This window comes from Corvus hawaiiensis, chromosome 8 (genome assembly GCF_020740725.1).
Source record: "Corvus hawaiiensis isolate bCorHaw1 chromosome 8, bCorHaw1.pri.cur, whole genome shotgun sequence".
NCBI classification, from domain to species: domain Eukaryota; kingdom Metazoa; phylum Chordata; class Aves; order Passeriformes; family Corvidae; genus Corvus; species Corvus hawaiiensis.
Window position 1 is genome coordinate 3,616,701 of NC_063220.1, and position 18,916 is coordinate 3,635,616.

The 18,916-nt window shown below is 40.8% G+C and overlaps 1 protein-coding gene across 2 annotated transcripts in view; it reads right to left on the reverse strand.

Annotated features, from left to right (window-relative positions):
• The window catches only part of ZRANB1 (zinc finger RANBP2-type containing 1), a 40,834-nt gene that overhangs the window by 17,913 nt on the left and 4,005 nt on the right, over positions 1 to 18,916 (reverse strand). Inside the window, exons 2-3 of one of the 2 annotated variants that reach the window (XM_048311985.1) lie at positions 10,697 to 10,794; positions 9,107 to 10,003 (exon numbers count right to left, since the gene is read on the reverse strand). In XM_048311985.1, coding sequence (XP_048167942.1) covers positions 9,107 to 9,920 — 814 coding nt within the window. In that variant the 5' untranslated portion in view covers positions 9,921 to 10,003; positions 10,697 to 10,794. The remainder of the gene's footprint in view (positions 1 to 9,106; positions 10,004 to 10,696; positions 10,795 to 18,916) is intronic. The other variant, XM_048311984.1, reaches the window with a different exon arrangement.

Here is an 18,916-nt window from a genome sequence, read left to right on the forward strand (position 1 = left end):
ACCTACCCACTCATTCCCAAGTCCTAACAGACCAGGGCAGAAGGAAAACCATACAAGACAGTATTTTTTTAGTTTTCTGCTGCATGTGTCTGTCTCCTGTAAGGAAGACAATTCCTGTTCCCTCTCCAGCACTACTGTCTCATTCAGTGCCTGCCCGTGTATTCTCCCAAGATGAGTTTTGTCTGTCCAATTTTAGTTCTTGCTCTGTAGGAGTCAGAAGTGCCAAGTGTACAACTTTATTTCCATGCAAGCACATTTTTGCCACTGATAAGGCAATTCCTCATGGCTGCTGCAATGATCATTCCAACCAAATACTCCAAACTGACATTTTTTTTTTGCGTGTGTGTAGATATGTATGTGTACACAGATAACAAATCAGACTAATTTCTCATGACCTGCCCTCTTAAAACAAGTTATACCACAGCTTTGGCAAACCCAAGAATCCAGGAAAGAAGAAATTTGATAGAAGAGCAGGTTCTCTGCTATCTTATGATATCCTTAATTTTTTATTATTACATTAATTTAAGAGAAGCATCTTGTTAAAGACTAAAAGCCACTAAGATAAAGACTAGTCACCCCTTTTTGTATTTTAACTACTCCTACTGACACAGGAGAGATTCCAGTTACCACATCTGCACCTTCCACCACATCCCTCAATACAAACACACCCAAGACCAGTAGGTGGCCATTCTGAGAATCCAAATACTCACAATTAATTTCAAAATTCAAACAAATATCCCTAAAATGATCTTTTGGTGACAGATGGTTAGACCCAAATCACATTCCAGCCAGCCAGCCTGTCAAGCAGTACATTTTACTACAGCCTACTACTGGGAAATTCATCATTTTAATTATTCTTCTAGTCCCCCACCCTCAGCTGCTTATTATCATCCCACTCTTCATCAAACCTCAGCAACAACTGAAGTCTAAGCTGATGCTGAGGTGGTCACGTGAGGTTTGGCAATGCCTTTTTCAAGAACTAACTACTACAAGCTGCAATAAGGATCCAAATCAGTGACATGTGCTCTATGCAGCACTGCCAGTTCTGGAAGTTTATTCCCACGTCTTGCAATTCTTGACATTCCTAAAAGCCCCATGTCCTAGAATTACTAAAATTGTTATATAAGCTGTCAGTTAAAAAACTTTGCTGATGAAGTTTAAGCCAAAGATCAATTAATACATCCAAACCAGGCAAACTGCAGATGTTTTCTGGGCCTTATTTTTTTAAAAAAATTATAAATGTATTTTTAGTGGTATTTTAGGTACAGGGTTGGCATGCTACATGACACTAACTAGCACAGCTACAGCTCACTGAGAGATCGCAATGTGACTGTGTGCATGGATTGTATCTGGTCATTCTTTACTCTGTAATCAAAACAGGTAAAAATGACTCTTTATAGCAGGGGGAAGCATCAGGAAATTTGTTTGTCTAGTCCAACTCACTACTGCAGCACCAGTATTCTGTGGGCATTACAAACCTCTTTGGCCCCTCTGAGCCACAGCAAGAAAAGTCAACGTTTCTCTTTACCTGTTCTACCAAATACCTACTCCATTGGAGCCACTGCAGAAGAAAAGGGAAAATTCCTGACCATCAGGTGCCCTCCTGCTTACAGTGCCAGTCCATGCAAGCCAAGGCAGCAGTGAACACAAAACACAGTGATAACAGGCAGATTGTCAGAAATATGAACCAGAAAACACAAATCTTGCCCCAGAACTATGAGGTGGACTTGCCTACATGCACCGTGCCTGCAATTCTGAAATTCAGTATCACCATTTCAGAATGAGACTTGCATATGCTTCTATTGACAATAGGAGGCACATTCCTACAAAGGCTTTGATTTCTGTGAGATAAGAGTCTCCAATTCATTAAGTCTATTTAAAAAGAGCTTGAAAACCCCACTGTTTATGAAAACTATTACAGAAATATTTACTGATGTTATAATACCCTGCATTTCACAATGCAGAAGTGCCTCATTACTTACACAAGCAGACTCCGAATCATGTCCTGATCCAGCACTGTGCCAGTTGGATTATTCCCCACTGACACCCACTGCATTCCCCAGACTGTTAAAATGTCAAAAGGAAGGGTGGCATTTGCCTTAAGATTGTTCCCAGAACACCCGGGAGCCTCCAGGAGCTCAGCCTCTTGTGAGGGCACAGCCCTGATCAGCTTCAAGAGCAACACAAATGCAAACACATCCCAGTGACTCAGTGCCTGCTCCTGATCCACACAATCACAGCTTTCCTTGAAAGTGGCCTCCAGAAACGTCCCTTTGCTGTTGCACCTGAATACACCAGTTTTTGCATCCCCCTCAAAAAATTTTGCTTGGCCTAACGTACAAACTCTGACTATAGTCTGACACATTAAGGGAGAGGACAGAATGCCAAGTGCTTCGCCCAAGTCATGAGAAAATACAACTGCAAGTCAGAATTCTGCATTTACAGGTTCAACTGTGCTCCCATTTTGCAATTCAGGCATTTCCTCTTATTGGAAGACTTTCACAGCACCAGGAGCCAAGGCTTTTCTTCTTCTAGTAAAGCCCTGCCTCTTACAGCACAAATCAGGCATTTGCAGTCTCAGGATATATTAGATGATAGGGATTAAGAAAGGTATTTTAAAAGACTAAATTAAAAAAACTATTAATCAATTATATCTCTTTGTACCATCTTGATCCTACTACAACTTTTACAGCTTCCTTCTTTATTAGATGTCAATATTACCCTCATATTAAATAAGCCAGAATTAGCTGATAAAACCAAACTATTTCAGCTTAAGGTGCTATTAAGTTTATTCTTCAGAATATGTAAATATTTATAGGGTTTAGTGCAGTTATATAAACTTGGAAAATATGCGAGATAGGCTTACAAGCATTTCTCGAAAACCAAGTCCTGTTTTCCTTAATTGGACATTTCCAGTGGCTTCAGAACAGCCAGACAGAAAAGTTCCCAAGGAAAATACTCCAGCAGCAGCCTTTATTTACTTCAGTATCTGACAGTTGTGGAGTACAGGCTGGCACAACCTGCTCAAAATGAAGTAGGCAAATTCTTTCAAGCAGACTGATGCAGTTGTGACTATCTGGGGATTAGGGATTTCTGGGATTCAAGGAGGCTGCAATGCCACGCAACCAACGTGTTCTCCCATCCGAGCAGATTGCAAAAGCAAACACTTCATCTTAAGGAGGTACCTTGTGTGGGACAATGCTGTGAACTGCTTGGCAAGAGAAGGCAAATTTCTCCAACAACCAAGTTACACATTTTAGAAGTCAGAAGTCAAGACAGATCCTGCTATAACATAAAACAGATGAGAGACAGAGCTCTGTGCTGCTTCTCTTCTGCTCCAGATATAACTGCAAGTGGTCTGTCATATATATGTTCTCATTTACTTGTCTAAGGACTAATCCTAAGATTGGTCTAAGTGTCAGCAAGTGAGAGGCTGATCAACTGACCCACTAAAACCTAATTCTGACACCTGTTAACAATCTCTGCTTCTTTAACACAGAGTGCTGAGGGCCTGTGGCATTCTCTGGAGCTGAGTCAGCCCTCAGGCTCTTCCAGCTCTTCACCAGGGGTACATCAGGTGGCCATAAATGAAGTTTTATTGATACTAAGTGACTCACAATTTCAGCCTGGGAAGAATTTCTCCTGAAGAAAGGACTGCTTTGCAAGCAAATATGACACACCAACTGATAAAAAAGAGAGGGGTTGTCTGAAAAACCTTTATGGGCCTCTAACCACACCCTTCTGTTCCTTCTCCTCTTTTTTGATTTCCAGGGCCTCCCCTGTCAGTATCAGCACACAATCAATGGTAGATCACTCTCCAGGTAGTGACACTGAGACAGAAACTTCTGTCTATTAAGGTTTTTTTGATTCTTCAAGCTCAGCAACTTGCATCAGCTTAAAAAAAGAAATAAATACTTCCAAGAAGACATGTACCTTAAACTTGAAGCCATCCAATGCATGAGGGGATGACTACTGGCTACTCTTTTTTCCATGCAAACAGCTCTTCCCCTTACATAGAATCCATGTTGTGTGTTTTGAATGTATCATTACAGGACAAAGCAGCACAGATGTAAGAGAAACTGTTTAAAGACGTCCTTATCCCTCTCCAATCTGTCAGAGGTATTCACACCCCTTGTTGCTTGCAGGGTTGTACCCTAAGAGGAGGCTGGACAGTGGAAAATCATTAAAGTCAATTATTAAAGTTAACCATCAGAGCTTCTAAGGCAAATTGAAATAACTGGTTTTAACTTGATCATTTATTCAATTATTTTTAGCATAAAATATCACAGTGTTTAAGAAAAGCAGTCAAGAGACCAAAGTTAAAAGTGTGTTTCAGGAGATGATTTTCTGCCAAGGAATAAGGCAGGCAGTTTTCCTCAGTCTCAAAGATATACACACACAAATGTAAGGCGTTTGTGATAGGACAGATGTACAAGGCACAGATGACAACACACCAAGATTTCTTACTCAGGTGAGAGCTATGATCTTGCATCTCTGCTACCTGGCACAGCAGCCAAGTCATGCTTCCCACTATCCCGGGGGAACAGGGAAGGAGGCCAGGCTGTACAACACACAGCAGGGACTCTTCCCCTCCCAACCATCCCTACAGGCACCATCTGCCATCCCCAGCCGCAGCCAGAGTGGCAGGTCATCACCTGGCAGTGAGTAATCCATGCTGCACTTCCCTAAACACTTCAAGCCTAGACTGACACCAGCAAGAGAAGGTGTATGACCTTTCCTGGCCTCCAGCAGCTTGTTCCCACCCATACACTTCCCACTCCCTTATCACAGCACAGACAGAACCATCAAGGTTCAGCTGGACCATGGGTATGATGAGGAGGCCAGTCTGAGCTTACTAAACCAGCAAAAAGAAACAAAACCCCCACACTCCCCACAAAAACATCCCCTAATCAAGCTTCATTTTCAAACATCCCAAGAGAACAGAAAGGGGCACCTGGGACTACTCTGGGTGGCAGTGCCAGCTGAAAGCACCTTGTTTATGTCAGTGCCTTCAGGCTGCCTTTATAAATACTCAGTGAAAAGCCAGAGGCTCTGCAGGACACAGAGCAGGAGGTGCCTCTGTGTCTCCTGGAGCTGCAGGGCAGAGTGGGACACAGCCCAGCCAACTCCATACCAATGTCTGGACAGGGACTCTCCTTGCCCACAGGGCTTCTGAAGGCCTGGGTAACACATCTGACACTAGTTCAAAAAAGTAACAGGATAAAAAAAACCCTGTAGGAGAGATAAAGCAGTTGACAAAGGAAAAACTAAGCAGACATGGTGTAGGAATACTAGGAATGAACTAACAGTCCTTTTAAGGATGTACTGCAAAACAAGATTCATGACAGATTGCTCTAAATATTTTGGATTTGTTTAAGAAACATACTCTTAGCTGTTTCTTTCACAGAGCTAAGAAGAATGTGTGCCTACTTGATTTGGGAGGCACCATCCCCAAACACAGGAAGGTCTGGCCCATGAGAGCAGTGTCCACCCTACTGACCTGAACCAAGAGAAGAACACACTTTTCTCACAGCAGGTGATAAACACGTGGAGGAGAAAGGAAAAGGAGAAGAAATTCAGTTTACTTTTAATCTATGGGCTGCAGTTCAAGCTCAGGAGTTGAACTCATAACTCAAGAATCCCCAGCAGTGCCCTGCAGCACACACACTCTGCCAGCATCACTGTCAAATCCAGCCCTGAAGTGCCAGAAGAGGGGAAGCTCCAGGGTAACCCCCAAGCAAACTCTGGATGCCAGAGAGGTTTTTTAGGCACAGCCATCCTCATCCATTTGTACTCCTTAAATCCACAGCCAGCTGGAACCAGCTTCACCAGGCCCCACAGCAACACTTGATTGTTGCACATGACACTCCCTAAGTCCCACAGGCCACCAGGACTCCCTGACAGTGCCTGCCACAGGTACCATGAGTTATAGAAAAGATAACAGAGTTTAATTTTAAATATATATCAGTTCCCTCCCCTAAGAAATGAGTCACCTTGGACTTCACATTAACCTCATCCTAGGACACGATGGCAGAAAATGCTGGTGTCATTGCAGAAACCATTTGTAATTCCTCTTTGTAATTTAAACTGGCATTTGCAGGAAGCCAGGTTATCCAGGCACACTTACTCCAGTTTCTGCTAGGATTTTAATAAATTTTAACCACATGAATCAGTTTAAAATTTCATCTTTTTGAGAAAGAATCACTCAACAGACACATTCACTCTGAAAAAAAGCAAGCCAGTAAAAAAACCAACATTCAAGTACATTTGCTGGTGGAGTTTGAATAGGGGAATGCCACTAATCCTTCTGATTTGGAAGGAATACCCTCCATCGAGGAAACCATGCATGCTGAAAGGCAAGAGTTGCACTCATCACATTTCTTACAGCCTGGATTTGCAAGGAATGGAAGCCTTATTGACACGTTTACTTACTGAGGTGGGAAAAGTATTAATGGATGCCTGAACAGAACAAAAATTAAAAAATCCAAATACACACGCAAGTACCTTCTTAAATCTACTTGATACACATCTCTCTTCATGTTTCAGCTAAAAAGAACAGATGTGGAAAAGAGTAGTCTGATATACGTTTTTTAATGAAACCTGACATTAAATTTAAAAAGCATTTTGTGCTGGAGTTAAGATGTGAAGAGGGAGTTCAACCAAACAGCTGTCCTAAAGTACAAGACATTTTCCTTGGTACCTTCTGACAGATAATATCTTCGAAGAGAAAAGAAAATAACCACTCTGCCAAGAATTCCTCCTACTCCTGCTCCTTTAATCTTTATTTTTAACTTCAGGGTTAACTTTAAAAGTTAACTTTTTAACATCTCTCCTACAAAAGATGGATTCAAAGCAAATGGACTCTCCACAACTGATTGAGCTTAAACTTGAAGGTTTTCAGTCTGAAGCTCCCAAATCCTAACAAGGCACCATCTGTCAGATGGAGCAGGGCAACACACAAACTCTTGGTCCATCAATGTTCACAAATTTACTTGGCATGTAACAAGAACTTGTCCTACTTTATAATTTTGCTTGGCTAAGGACTGACAAGTGTTCAGCTCAGCTAGAACCTCCCAAGAGCTCCAGCTGGAGAACAAACAGAACTCACTAAGTCACAGTAACCCACTTGATTTCAATGGTAAAAACAGATGCTTTGGGCAAAGTTATTCAATTGACAGTTAAATTGGTTTAAGTATGTCACACTAAGATCACCAGCAGAAATTGAGCTTCTTGCTTTAACGATTATTGGCTAAACTGGTGTACTTTTCCACCACAGACACACTACAGATACAACAACCAGAGACAAGCACAGGAGAATCCATGCAACTTCCATCAATCTTCCTAAGGTTATTCCTGTTACAGGGAGTGTTTGGGAAAATATGACATCTGTGATATGCAAAATGAAGTTCTGAGATGAAGGACTGATAATTAACAGCTTTGTTTGCTGGTTCCTGTCCCCCCATCATCCCTCTCCCCTAGGAGTATAGTAGGTGTTTGAGAAAGAAATCCGTGAAAGCTTTCAGCAGGCAGCAGTAACAATCAGCACACAATTCCATCTGCATTCTGCCTTTCTCACAAAGATCCCTTCAAACCAAACCATTACTGCATTACAAAACTTCTATGAACACGGTTTTGAGGTTTATGTACAACTATATAGTCACAAGCAACATTAAATACTTGCAAACCCATGTTCTTTAATATAAATACAACCCTTCCCACACAGGTTAAATCAGAAAGTGTGAAATATTTTAAGTAATATTAGAATAGTCAAAAAACACCTCTTTTGAAAAACCAAAGGGAAAAAATACCCTAATATTTAATACAATTGCTGTCAGAATGCAAGATAAATATTCTTGTAAGACATAGGAACAACCTCTGACAATTGACCCTCGGTATTCAGTAACTTAAAAAATACCGCACAGAATTTCGGCTGTTCATTTCAGAAGAAAAAAAGCTTGTAAGGAACTGAAGGTATCAGGAAATACTGAGGCATCTCTTTCCAAAAGGAAGTGTGAATGTCTAACTATTCACAGAACACAAAAATAAACTCGAGTATTTATTAGCTTGGAGAAACCAAACACAGCATACCCACAAAAACACTTACACGTGATCAAATATGTTAAACAAAGCAGCTCCACTAATTAGTTCTTTGATTACAACAACCATGAAGTGACTTTGTGAAACATTAAGGAACAGCATGAGACATGCTAGTAGAGCCAGAGTTTCAAATGAAGTGTTTTACTCTAATAATAGTTGCGTATTTCAAGTGTTGAACCTGCTCGTATGCTGGGGCACACGATATCTGCTTCTGGGAAGCTACAGCACAAAAGTTAACTCACAAGGTCAATAACTGAAGAAAACCTTGCTCTCACATGGCTCTGTTCTTTAACAGCACTGCGAGAATTATCCAACATTTCCTTAGGAAAGCACTAAAATACAGAACAAAATTGGTATTTGAATGTTTTTTGAAGCAGCTGACTAAAAAAATACTTTCAGAAAGCCTGTAAACATTTACAACACACTATGTGTATTAATACAACATTATTACTTTCAAGGTCAGTATTACACATGCAGTTTCTTGGAGCTACATATTTTGGTGTTATTTTTAACATCTGACAGAGCATCTTGTACTGTTGCAAGCTCTACACTGTTTACAAATACTCCCAAGCTGTAGCTGCTGACTCTACAGAGCATGTCTTCCCATAGCAAAAAGAAGAGTAATTTTAATTATCCAGTAAGGGCACTTTTTCCAGTACTATATGCACTCATGTTCTGTAGATTAGCTTTGTAATTTTTCCGCCTTTTAACAATTACATGGAACAAGAAGATTTGGTTACAAGAATATCCATTTCTACAAAAGGTCAAAAAAGTCCAAGTACACTTGAGAGACACGTCTAACCCTGTTCAGATTATGGATGAACTTCACAGCCTCTCTTAGCAGGTGCTATTTCAGGAACCTCTACATTTGGCTTACTTTTTAAAATGGAAATGCAGAGATAAAAAAAGCTGGTTTGAAATTAAATGCCAAGTTTCTGTTTTAATTCTTCATTCTCCCAAAATACTTAACCATGGGCTCAAGAGCAGAATGTAGCAGTAAACAACTTACCGACACAAGCATTTAGGAACAGCCAGTCAGTCTTTTTCATTCTATTTTTTATTTGCTTTAGTTTTTTGAAGTCAACTTCAAGCTCCTCCTTGCTGCCAACAGCTCCAGCCAATTCAATTCTTTGGAAGTCCATTTTCACATCAGATTCCCGTTTGGTTGTCGGTGGAGATCTTCTTTGGCTATTACCACCACTACAGCTGCCTCTCCACCGAGCCCTGTCTTGCTCATTTATGATGGAAGAAGCCTCTTCTGTGTCTGCCAGTTCTATTGCTTCAATGTTGTTGGGTCTGGGGTGGTCACATACAACACATTTCCTGGCCTTGGCCCAGTTTTCATATGTACAAACAGAACAAGTCCAGTGCTGAGCCCTTGTGTTTAGTTTATTTCTGTCATTGTATTCCTCACATGGATCCACGGAAAAAGGGACCAGTCTGGAACCGGAGCCTGAAGACTGAGGAGACTCCGTGGGACTCCTGGTCCTGCGCTGAGACAAGCACTGGGTACACCTTATAGCTCTTGGCCAGTTCAAGTACGTGCACATGTGGCACGACCATTTATTTGCACTTTCCATACTGTAGGATGATTTAACCCTTGGTCTTGCACTAGAATCCGGGCATATCAAAGGACTGCTCCCTCCTTCAGTGCTCGTAGGATCCCAGTCCCTACCGATGTCACTGGAACCACTTTTGAAAGGATCTTCTGTGATAATTGTTCCACTGGGTCTCTGGGCACGACACATGGTGCACTTGATTGCAGAAGGCCAATTCTCATATGTACAATACTCACAGGCCCATTTAATTCCACGCTCTGTCATCGTGCACTTCTTGAAATGAACTGCGGCGGGCAGAAAGCTGACGGGTCAGAACACACCATCAGTACACAGTGCCAGCAAAGGAGCTGTTCAACACAACAAATTAATGAGATTTAACCCAGTGGATATAAAAATCAGGCTGGGCAAACAGGCAGTCTATTTTTCTCGGTATTATTACAACATCTAGGGGGAGTAAAACCACTACGAAAAGGGTAAGACTTGACCTACCAGTATTTTACATGCAGAATTCAGGATTTACTAGTGCAGAAATGAGAAAAAAACCTCAGTCCTGCATTTCTGAAACTCCTCAAATTTGCACAGAGACTTCCAAACAAATTCAGAATATGCATTAAGCACTGAGAATACTGGAGAAGAGACCAGTACAGCTACAGAAACAAGTTATAAATATTAAATTATTAAAATAAAACTCAGTATGAATACAGCAGTACAAGAAAAGGAACACAAAGTCTAGGTCCTGTAACATCCTGTAATAGACCTTACAGGATTTGGAAGGAAGGAGTGTATCAAGTGGGCAGTTACACAGTGAGTAAGCAGTTCTTTCAGAAAAGGAGGGTGTTGGAATTTACATAAAATGCTTATAATTTGAATTTTGTATATAATAATTTTATAAATGACTAGGTCTTGACTGGACATCACCCATATCACTAGTGTTACAAAGTGAAAATGCCACTTGAAAGCAAGTACAAGCTGTATGTGGTGGTAGGCTAAGACGGTATTTTCAAGCTACAAATTCAGATTTCAACCCAATTCCAACTCACTTTTTCTCTAATGAAGAGGGGATTCTGTCTTCATGCTGGCTCAGACCTTTTCTTCAGATTGCCAAATATGAAGGATGAGACTAAGCAGATAACTATTCCTGTAAACAAAATGAAAACAGACTCATTATAGGTTTCCTACTGGACCTGAGTAACCAGAAAGTTAATTATTAAATGCCACACCTATTCCAATCCCAATTTACTTGGTTAAACCCAGTCATGACCTGCTGAGGCCAAGAGAGACCGGTTACAATAAACCAGTACTTATTAAAAAACGGTCACCACACAAGTGGTCAATCTGCTGAAGTAAAATAAGTAGATCCAAGCAACAAGTTCACACCAAAACATCCATGAACACTCTTACTGCAATCGGAAACCTAGGATGGGGAAGGCAGAAAAAGCTTCGTGTAGAGAGTGTAGTAGAGGGAAAGGGTGAGGCAGGTAGATAAAGGACAAATAGACAAACATACACAGCATTTCCTCCCTTACCCCAGAAGAGTTACACAGCTTGTAAAATTCAACAAAGTGCTGGTTTTAAGAATGCAAAACTGATTAAATACAAACTCATCACATCACTGGACCGACACTTCTTGTTTATCATATTGCAACTCTCTCAGCTAACGTAACCACCCAGAGCCTAGGAAACTGAAACTTGCAAGCTGCACAACAGGATTAAATTCAAAACTAGATACATCAACCCAAAAATTAGTTAATACCTCTTCCCCAATTAGCCAGTGTTTTACAAGTTAGTACATTCTTCACTGAAATACCTTCACCCACACCTTGCTCTACTAAGGCACAGCTAAAATGTCTACTTAAATTTGTCACCCTTATTTCTACTATCTCCTCCTGAGGACTCCGGCAGAGAACATGGGTTTTTTCCAAGAGCTCAAGTGATCTATTGACCAGATCAGGTGGCTGCATGAATGAGGGCCTATCGCATGGCCAGGACAGAGGAGAGGGCAGCACCTATCCTTTTCCATAGCGATCCATATTTATGCTGCATGAAAGCAGAGGAGCAATCAGGAACACAGGAAGCTCTCTCATAAAGCTCGGGTTCCACAGGACTGGTTTGAATAGCCTGCAGAGCACTTCACTCCCACCTCTACGTTATAAAACTGTGTCAGACTGAGGAATGTGCTGAAAAGGCAATTAGATTTCCTGCTGCTTCCCCTCCACCATTCCTGACAGATGTCCATGCCCATTTATAATGGGGAAAAAAGAAGTGGGATCATACTAGGCTCCCCATGTCTGTGATAAAGTAAGAGAAAAATACATACATATCTACAGGAGAACATGAAATTAATTTGATTTTACTAAAGGTGACTTTACAAAGAAGACTTTTTGGGAACTTTAAGGAAAAACGGTTTCTCTACTTTACTAAAACACCTCCTATATGAGTACACTAGACATGAGGTTTATCTACTCCATTTGGTCAAAGCTTTGCCCCCAATTCCCAAAATAAGGTTTTTAATTACTTTCTTAATAAGCTTCTTCTCTCTAGAAACAGTAGAGTTTTTTTAGGAATTAATGTTTTGTAGTTAGAAACACAGGAGAGTTGAACATGGTTTTCAGAACAGAGAAGGCAGAAGAGCACTGCCCGTGCACCTGCCCACTGCCACCAAGAGATTGTGCCACCAAGGACCACCAAAAGTGGCTGTCCCAATACTCCAGTGCTTGAGAATAATTCCTACTGGAGCAGAAGCTGGTGTGGCTGGAGTAGGTGATGCTTCCCATTAAATCCATAAACAGTGTGTGATGGGTATCTGTAACTGTAAATGGTTTCTTCCCTGCCCTAGTTTGTAAAGCCTTAAACAAAGCAGTTCCCACTGCAGACAAATGCCAACCCACATTTGGGATGGGGCATGAAAACAAGGCATCATCTGTTTTAGTGATATTAAGACTGGGAAAGGAGATTGGAGCTCAAGTTGTAAAGCAGCTGGCTGCAAAAACAACCTAAACACGTACTAGATACTACTTAGAAAACTAAATAGCTCAGGACATCCCACATTACAGGAAAGCTTTCATACATATCACAAGATCAGCTTTTTAGCTGCAATTATCTTCTGTGGCCCTTAGAAAGCAGATGCTCTCAGACATAATTCTTAGAGAGGCTGAGTACCTGCAGTTTTGAAAGCCTCTGAGATATGAGCTCACCACCTCCGAACACGAGGCCTCGGGTTATTATGAAGTAAAGAATATAAAAAGGCTCAATAGAGCAACGCAATCTCTCTTCCTTGACAGATCTGCCAACACCAAGTACAGCGAGGAAATTCAGCATTGGGGTTTTTTTTACTGTTTTACTGCTTTTTACTTGGTCTGACCTCCAATTCTACCCACCACTGTAGCTACCCATGGATGGGACTGGTGTCTGGTGGGAGCACAGTTAAGAGGTCAGAGACACCAGACCAATCCAATTCTGTTTTCATCAGGGACTGCAGTGACAGGACAAGGGGAAGTGGCTTCACACTGAAAGGGAGTAGATTTAGATTAGGTATTAGAAAGAAGTTGTTCCCTGTGAGGGTGGTGGGGCCCTGGCACAGGGTGCCCAGAGAAGCTGTGGCTGCCCCTGGATCCCTGGAAGTATCCAAGGCCAGGTTGGACAGGGCTTGGAATAACGTGGGACAGTGGAAGGTGTCCCTGCCCATGGTAGGGGATTGGAACAAGATGAGCTTTAAGGTCCCTTCCAACCCAGACCAGTCTGTGATTCCATTATTTACTGGTGATAACAGCATCACCATCCAGCCACAGCAGTTTGAAGCTTATTACATTTTTTTCCAATTACTTCTTTGACTCTGTTTTCAAGTTAACTTGTTATTTTAGATTCCTCACAGAGGAGAAGCTGAATCATGGAGTGCCTCCTCTGACAGAGAAATAGCAACACAGTGACTGTGAAGTGCAGGTACATGCCTTTATGTCCAAAAAGCATGAGCAGACAAGAAATTAAAACCCACAAAACTTCAAACAAATTCCAGCTGATCAGTTTATACAGTGTGCTGAATATCTTCTGGACACACTTGTAGAGTAAATCAATGCACTGAAGAGGAAAATATATTAAGTTCTGATAAATAAGGAACAAACAAACAAAAAACCCCAAAACCTTATCAGATAACCTTTTTACTACATAAAGTCAGAAGTAAAAGGTGAACTAGAATAATCAGAAATTTGTCTTTCGCTTTGTTTCAACTTTCAAGAATATTCTTCTTTTTAGGTGCACAAGAAAACACAAAAAAAGCTCACAGAAATTGGGAAGAAACAACAAGGTTCTCAAATACCACTCTCATGACAGGATATATTACACTCCCCTCAGTATAATTATTCGCTGTGTCCAGAAGTTGTTTTTCCACTGGCTCAAACAAGGAACAATATGGAGCTCCACTTCATTAAACGATCAAGCCCTCCCTGTAAACAGACCAGATGCTGATTTAGACCAGTCTACACTGCGGATTTCTTGCTGGGATGGTGCTGGCATCTGTGCTGGCTGAAACCTTACATAATTACACTGATCAAATCAGGGTTCCCACCTCAAACTCATTTTGTTCATGTGTACAGATTTTCAAATAAAACTGCTTCTGTATTTTCAGGGGGAAAGGGAGCTCAAGGTGCCAGCTTCAGCCTTCAGTAAGGCTTGCAAGGTAAAGCAAGAATCACCCTCCTTCCTCCCATGTAGCTGCCTCTCATAGGCTGCTCCAAAAAGAAAGGCAGGCTGGTTTCTGTATTTTAAAAACACTAAAGCAACTTTTCAGATGAACAAAATAAGCAGAAGTATCTTTTTCGGAAAACGAGGGATCTCTATAACCAAATGCAGAATCTATTAATTCAGCACTTCAGGAGTACAGAAGTAAAGCCTTTCACAAATCCTAGCCTAATTTTCCAAGGTGGATATTTACTGACTTTCTTCTCTTACCTTACCAAAATTACTTACTCTACCTTCAACTATTTGCTCTTCTTTCTCAATAATTCAGTATAAGGCTCAACAGATCAGTATATTAAAAGCAGAAAGCTTGAACTTGGGCTCCTATAATCTGATGGGAACTAACAATAAGCTCTGTTGTCATCCTTGCAAATTAATTTTAATAAAATTAAGAACCCTGACCTCGTCAATGGAACAAACAGATCACATCAGCACTGAATCTGGAAGCTTTGCAATAGTATCTACACATTATAATAAAGAATGGAAAAATTATTGCAAAGCCACAACATAGAAGCATTTTCTGTATTAGCCTGAACTCACTGAAGCAAGGAATTAATAAGCAAGCATAGTCTGCCTTGGTTGTTAGGACAGTTCTTTAAAAAGGCAAGGATTCAGTCCCAAACAGAGCAGCAAAAGGGAGAAAATACTCTGTCATCTCAGCAAAAGAGCACTGAAATAATTTTCCACAAGCTGCTCTGTGAGGTGGGGGTTTTACTTCGGAAATGTTGATTTCCTTAAAGAACACCAGCTGGCTGTTTGCAGTGCAGACCGCAGGAACTGCACCCAGACTGCAGCAGCCACAGAACGCAGAAACCCCCGTCTCACCAAACACAGATTCAAGCAGGATCGGGAGGCTTTTGTCAAACTGCACCATCCTCCCATCCTCATGCCAGCAAGAGCACTGCTCCAAAACACACATGGATCACCTCTGGCTCTCCAGAGGAATGGAGCTGTTCCTCTGCTCCCTCCAACACCGGCAGCAGGGACAAGGCTCCTGCCTCAAGAGAAGCATCACCCAGTTAAGACTGGCATAAATCTCAATTCCATTAAAGACCAAATCACTCCCATGCACATCACAACACAATCTACAAACTACAGCATTAATGGTGCATGAGAAAAGAAGAACTGAAAAGATTTTAGTTATAACTGAGTAGCTATTTACAATCTAGTATGTTAAGTGACTTCTAACATTTTCTTCACTTTTGATAGTACAGATCACCAAAAATACTCCCTTATTGCAGATTTTTCGGTACGACCTGACTCACTACCTAAAACTCTTCATCTTCTAAGTGGGCAATGAGTTAAAATCCAGGAGAACTGAGCTCTCAAAAAGAAACACAGTGCAAGAAACACAGTTCTCTTAACCAAAAAAAGCAAGAAAGTAAGAATTAACTTCTGAACATATTCAGAAGTCTGTTCATTGGTGAATTCAGATGGGTTTCATTTACATAAAATTAATAAAAAATTGTTTTCATTCTGCTTTATGGATTCGTATCTCATTTCAAAGCGTCTTAAATCTACTTTATTAGGTATTTATGGTATTCAGAAAAATTACGCTGATTTTGCTTCAGCTTTCTTTTCAATATTCTATTCACACTTCCAACCCAACTGCTGACTTTTCAAAAGCAAAAGAATTTATATGCAGCTTTAATGCAAGAGGATGTCCAATTTTGCTAATGCTCTATGCAGTAAGAAGGAAAACATTTGGGAGGTTTCACATCTTTGGAGACATCTGAAATACATGATTGACAATGAACTTTATGATTAGGTCTACAGCCTAATGTAAACGGACACTTCTGCAAAAGCTGGAAACTCATCACAGAATTAACAGATATTTGAGAATAGTAAACATTTTCTCTTTCTGCTGGTTTTTTTTTATTTTAATGTTTATCTCTTGAAGCATTTCTGTGCTCTTAGCCACTACAGTTAACCCTCTTGTGTAACTTGCACAGTGCAAGTTTGCATTTTATTCGTTACTCATCTCAAATGGGTCAAACTCCATATAGCTCTATTAAATCTGTGACTAAAAGATAGGCAAATCTTAACTGCTGAAAACAACCTATAAAAACCCCGTGGCAGCAGCTTGCAGATCAGTTCTTTTTCTTTTTCAGGGTTGCTTTTTTGTTTTATTTTAACCTCAATTAAAAGTGAACGACTGTCCAGATGAGATGTTACTGCACATTAGGATGGACTAAATACGACTGACTACTTAGAAACCAACACCATTTGGGCAAACCAGGGTAAGCAGATCAACAGTTACATAATGCACAGCATCTCCCACACAATACTAATCAAAACCCAAGCAAAATGACTTAAAATAATGAGCTGTGATAGAACATTTGCATAAATACAGCCACCTGCATTTAATGAATTTGCCCACGAACAGCAACAGATGAATACTGAGTTAAGATCTACAAGAACATACACAACAACAGAACTGTTAAAACTTCAGTTTTAAAAAGACACTAGCCTTGGACAAAGTACAGAAGTTGAACAAGATGTTTCTTTATAAAAAGTGAGGTCAAATACAAAAACAGTTTATCTGTGTTTAGACTGTGCCTCAAACACCAGACCCACTTTTGTTTAGCTCTCAGCCATCCTCACACACAAGGAGGAAAACCAGATGTCACGCTCTGACTGAAAACACACTGTGGAGTCAGACATCAAAACTCTGAAACACTTAAACCTGTCCAACAGCAGGAACATTACACCAAGACTCGTACATTTTCTAGTAATTATCCCCTGGACCTCCTCAATACTGGCTGACAATAAATTAGAGGAGGGCTACACACACAGTCACCATTTGGTGGAGGAAAACCACCTGCCTCCAAATGAAGCATGGACACACACACTCAGCATCCACTACTGGGCAGTTTGCTCCAAATTAATGGCAAGTCACATTCAGATACAGCTAAGGACTGCCTTCAATACATGCATTTGCAATTGGAATACATTTAAGGCAAGTCCCAGTTCAAGTGAGCCAAACAAACCACACTCATTTTATTTATCCAGTTCTTCCTAAGATCCTGGCAAGGCAGCAAAGTATCAAAAAGAGGGAAAAAGAAAAAATAGAAGCAAAAATGCTACAATCACAGCACACAAAATCCACTAGTGTGGATGCTGCTGCTTAACACAGTGCAAAGAACTAGTGTCAAATATCACAGGGAAAACAAATCCAAACTCCTTCTAGAGACAGAGTTATACCAGTTTTTTTAATAACTTTTTTTTAACCGTATGATTAGTAATCTGTATTTTGGTCATCATCCATATCTCTGAGTTAATCACTGCAGAGTACTCTGCACTGCTGGAAAGTTTCAGAGTAACAGCTCTAAAGCAGTAATAACAGGTTCTGGGGTGGGAGTAAGTTTCTACTGAAGGCAACACTGAACAACCTTCTTTAAGTAAACCCTTTAAAAGCCATGCGGTGACAATTCTTTTTATCCCTTCCAAGCTAAACAGTAATGGAGAGGTCAAAAATAAAAAGTAAATAGCCCAGAAGCCCATCTCAGCCCTTCAGCAAGATAAAAAGAGCTTCTCAGCAGGCACCCAGTAAGGGGAAGCCTTCCCAGGTAAAACCTAAACCCACCAGCCCATCTGTCAGACATCGTCAATGACGACCAGAAGCTGTTCAGACGCCAGGACACAACACTCCTGACTTACCAGGGCAGTGAGAACCAGTAAAAACCAAAAGTATATACTCAACACTTCTTGAATCCAAGACCTGTAGATTGAGGCTGTTCCAGGGGAGTACTGAAATAACAGCAAGGAATAAATATGCCAGCTGGCTCTACGGGTCCCTGCTTAGATACTGGGAAGATGAATGGAGACTCAAGGAATACTTTCAAGCCCATTAGCCTGAGAGAAGCACAAGGCAAGCTCTCACCGTGCACTTACAGTCCTCACAACCACAAAAAACAACATTCTCTCATAACATAACAAAGCAAACTTCCTAATTTTGCTGGAATTATACAGAGTTATGAGATTTATGATAGAAGCTTTTCTTCCCAGATAATCAACTGTATATGCACCAAGAGCCACACAGTTTTCAAATGAGTGCACCTATAAAAGTGGGTGTAAATTCAAAGCCACAAAAGATTACCTGATCAAAATAGTTCCAATCCAGTGAGGGGGTAAAAAAACCAAACCAAAAAACCCCCCAGATCATGCAAGCTTATTCTTCCTTCCAGAGTCACATAAATCATGGTTCTGACAGTTTTCTTTAGCTCAGGAACACCAACTCCTGAATATCTAGAAGCTATCAATAAAATCAACATACCTTACCGAAGTTTCTTAATGCCCACAAACTCCTAAGTAACCCCAACTTTCTCTGTTTTATTAAAACCAGCTTCTCAGGACCAGATGCTAAATCCAGTTGAAGTCAACCACACGGAGGATTTTTAAACCTTAATGTTAGATTACAGAAGTAATGGCAAACATAACCCAAATAAAACAGCACCACATCTTGGCTTCTGGCACAGCAGAAGGGAGGAGAGGAGGAAAGGACTGCAGCCTCCTTGCTCACAAGTCAC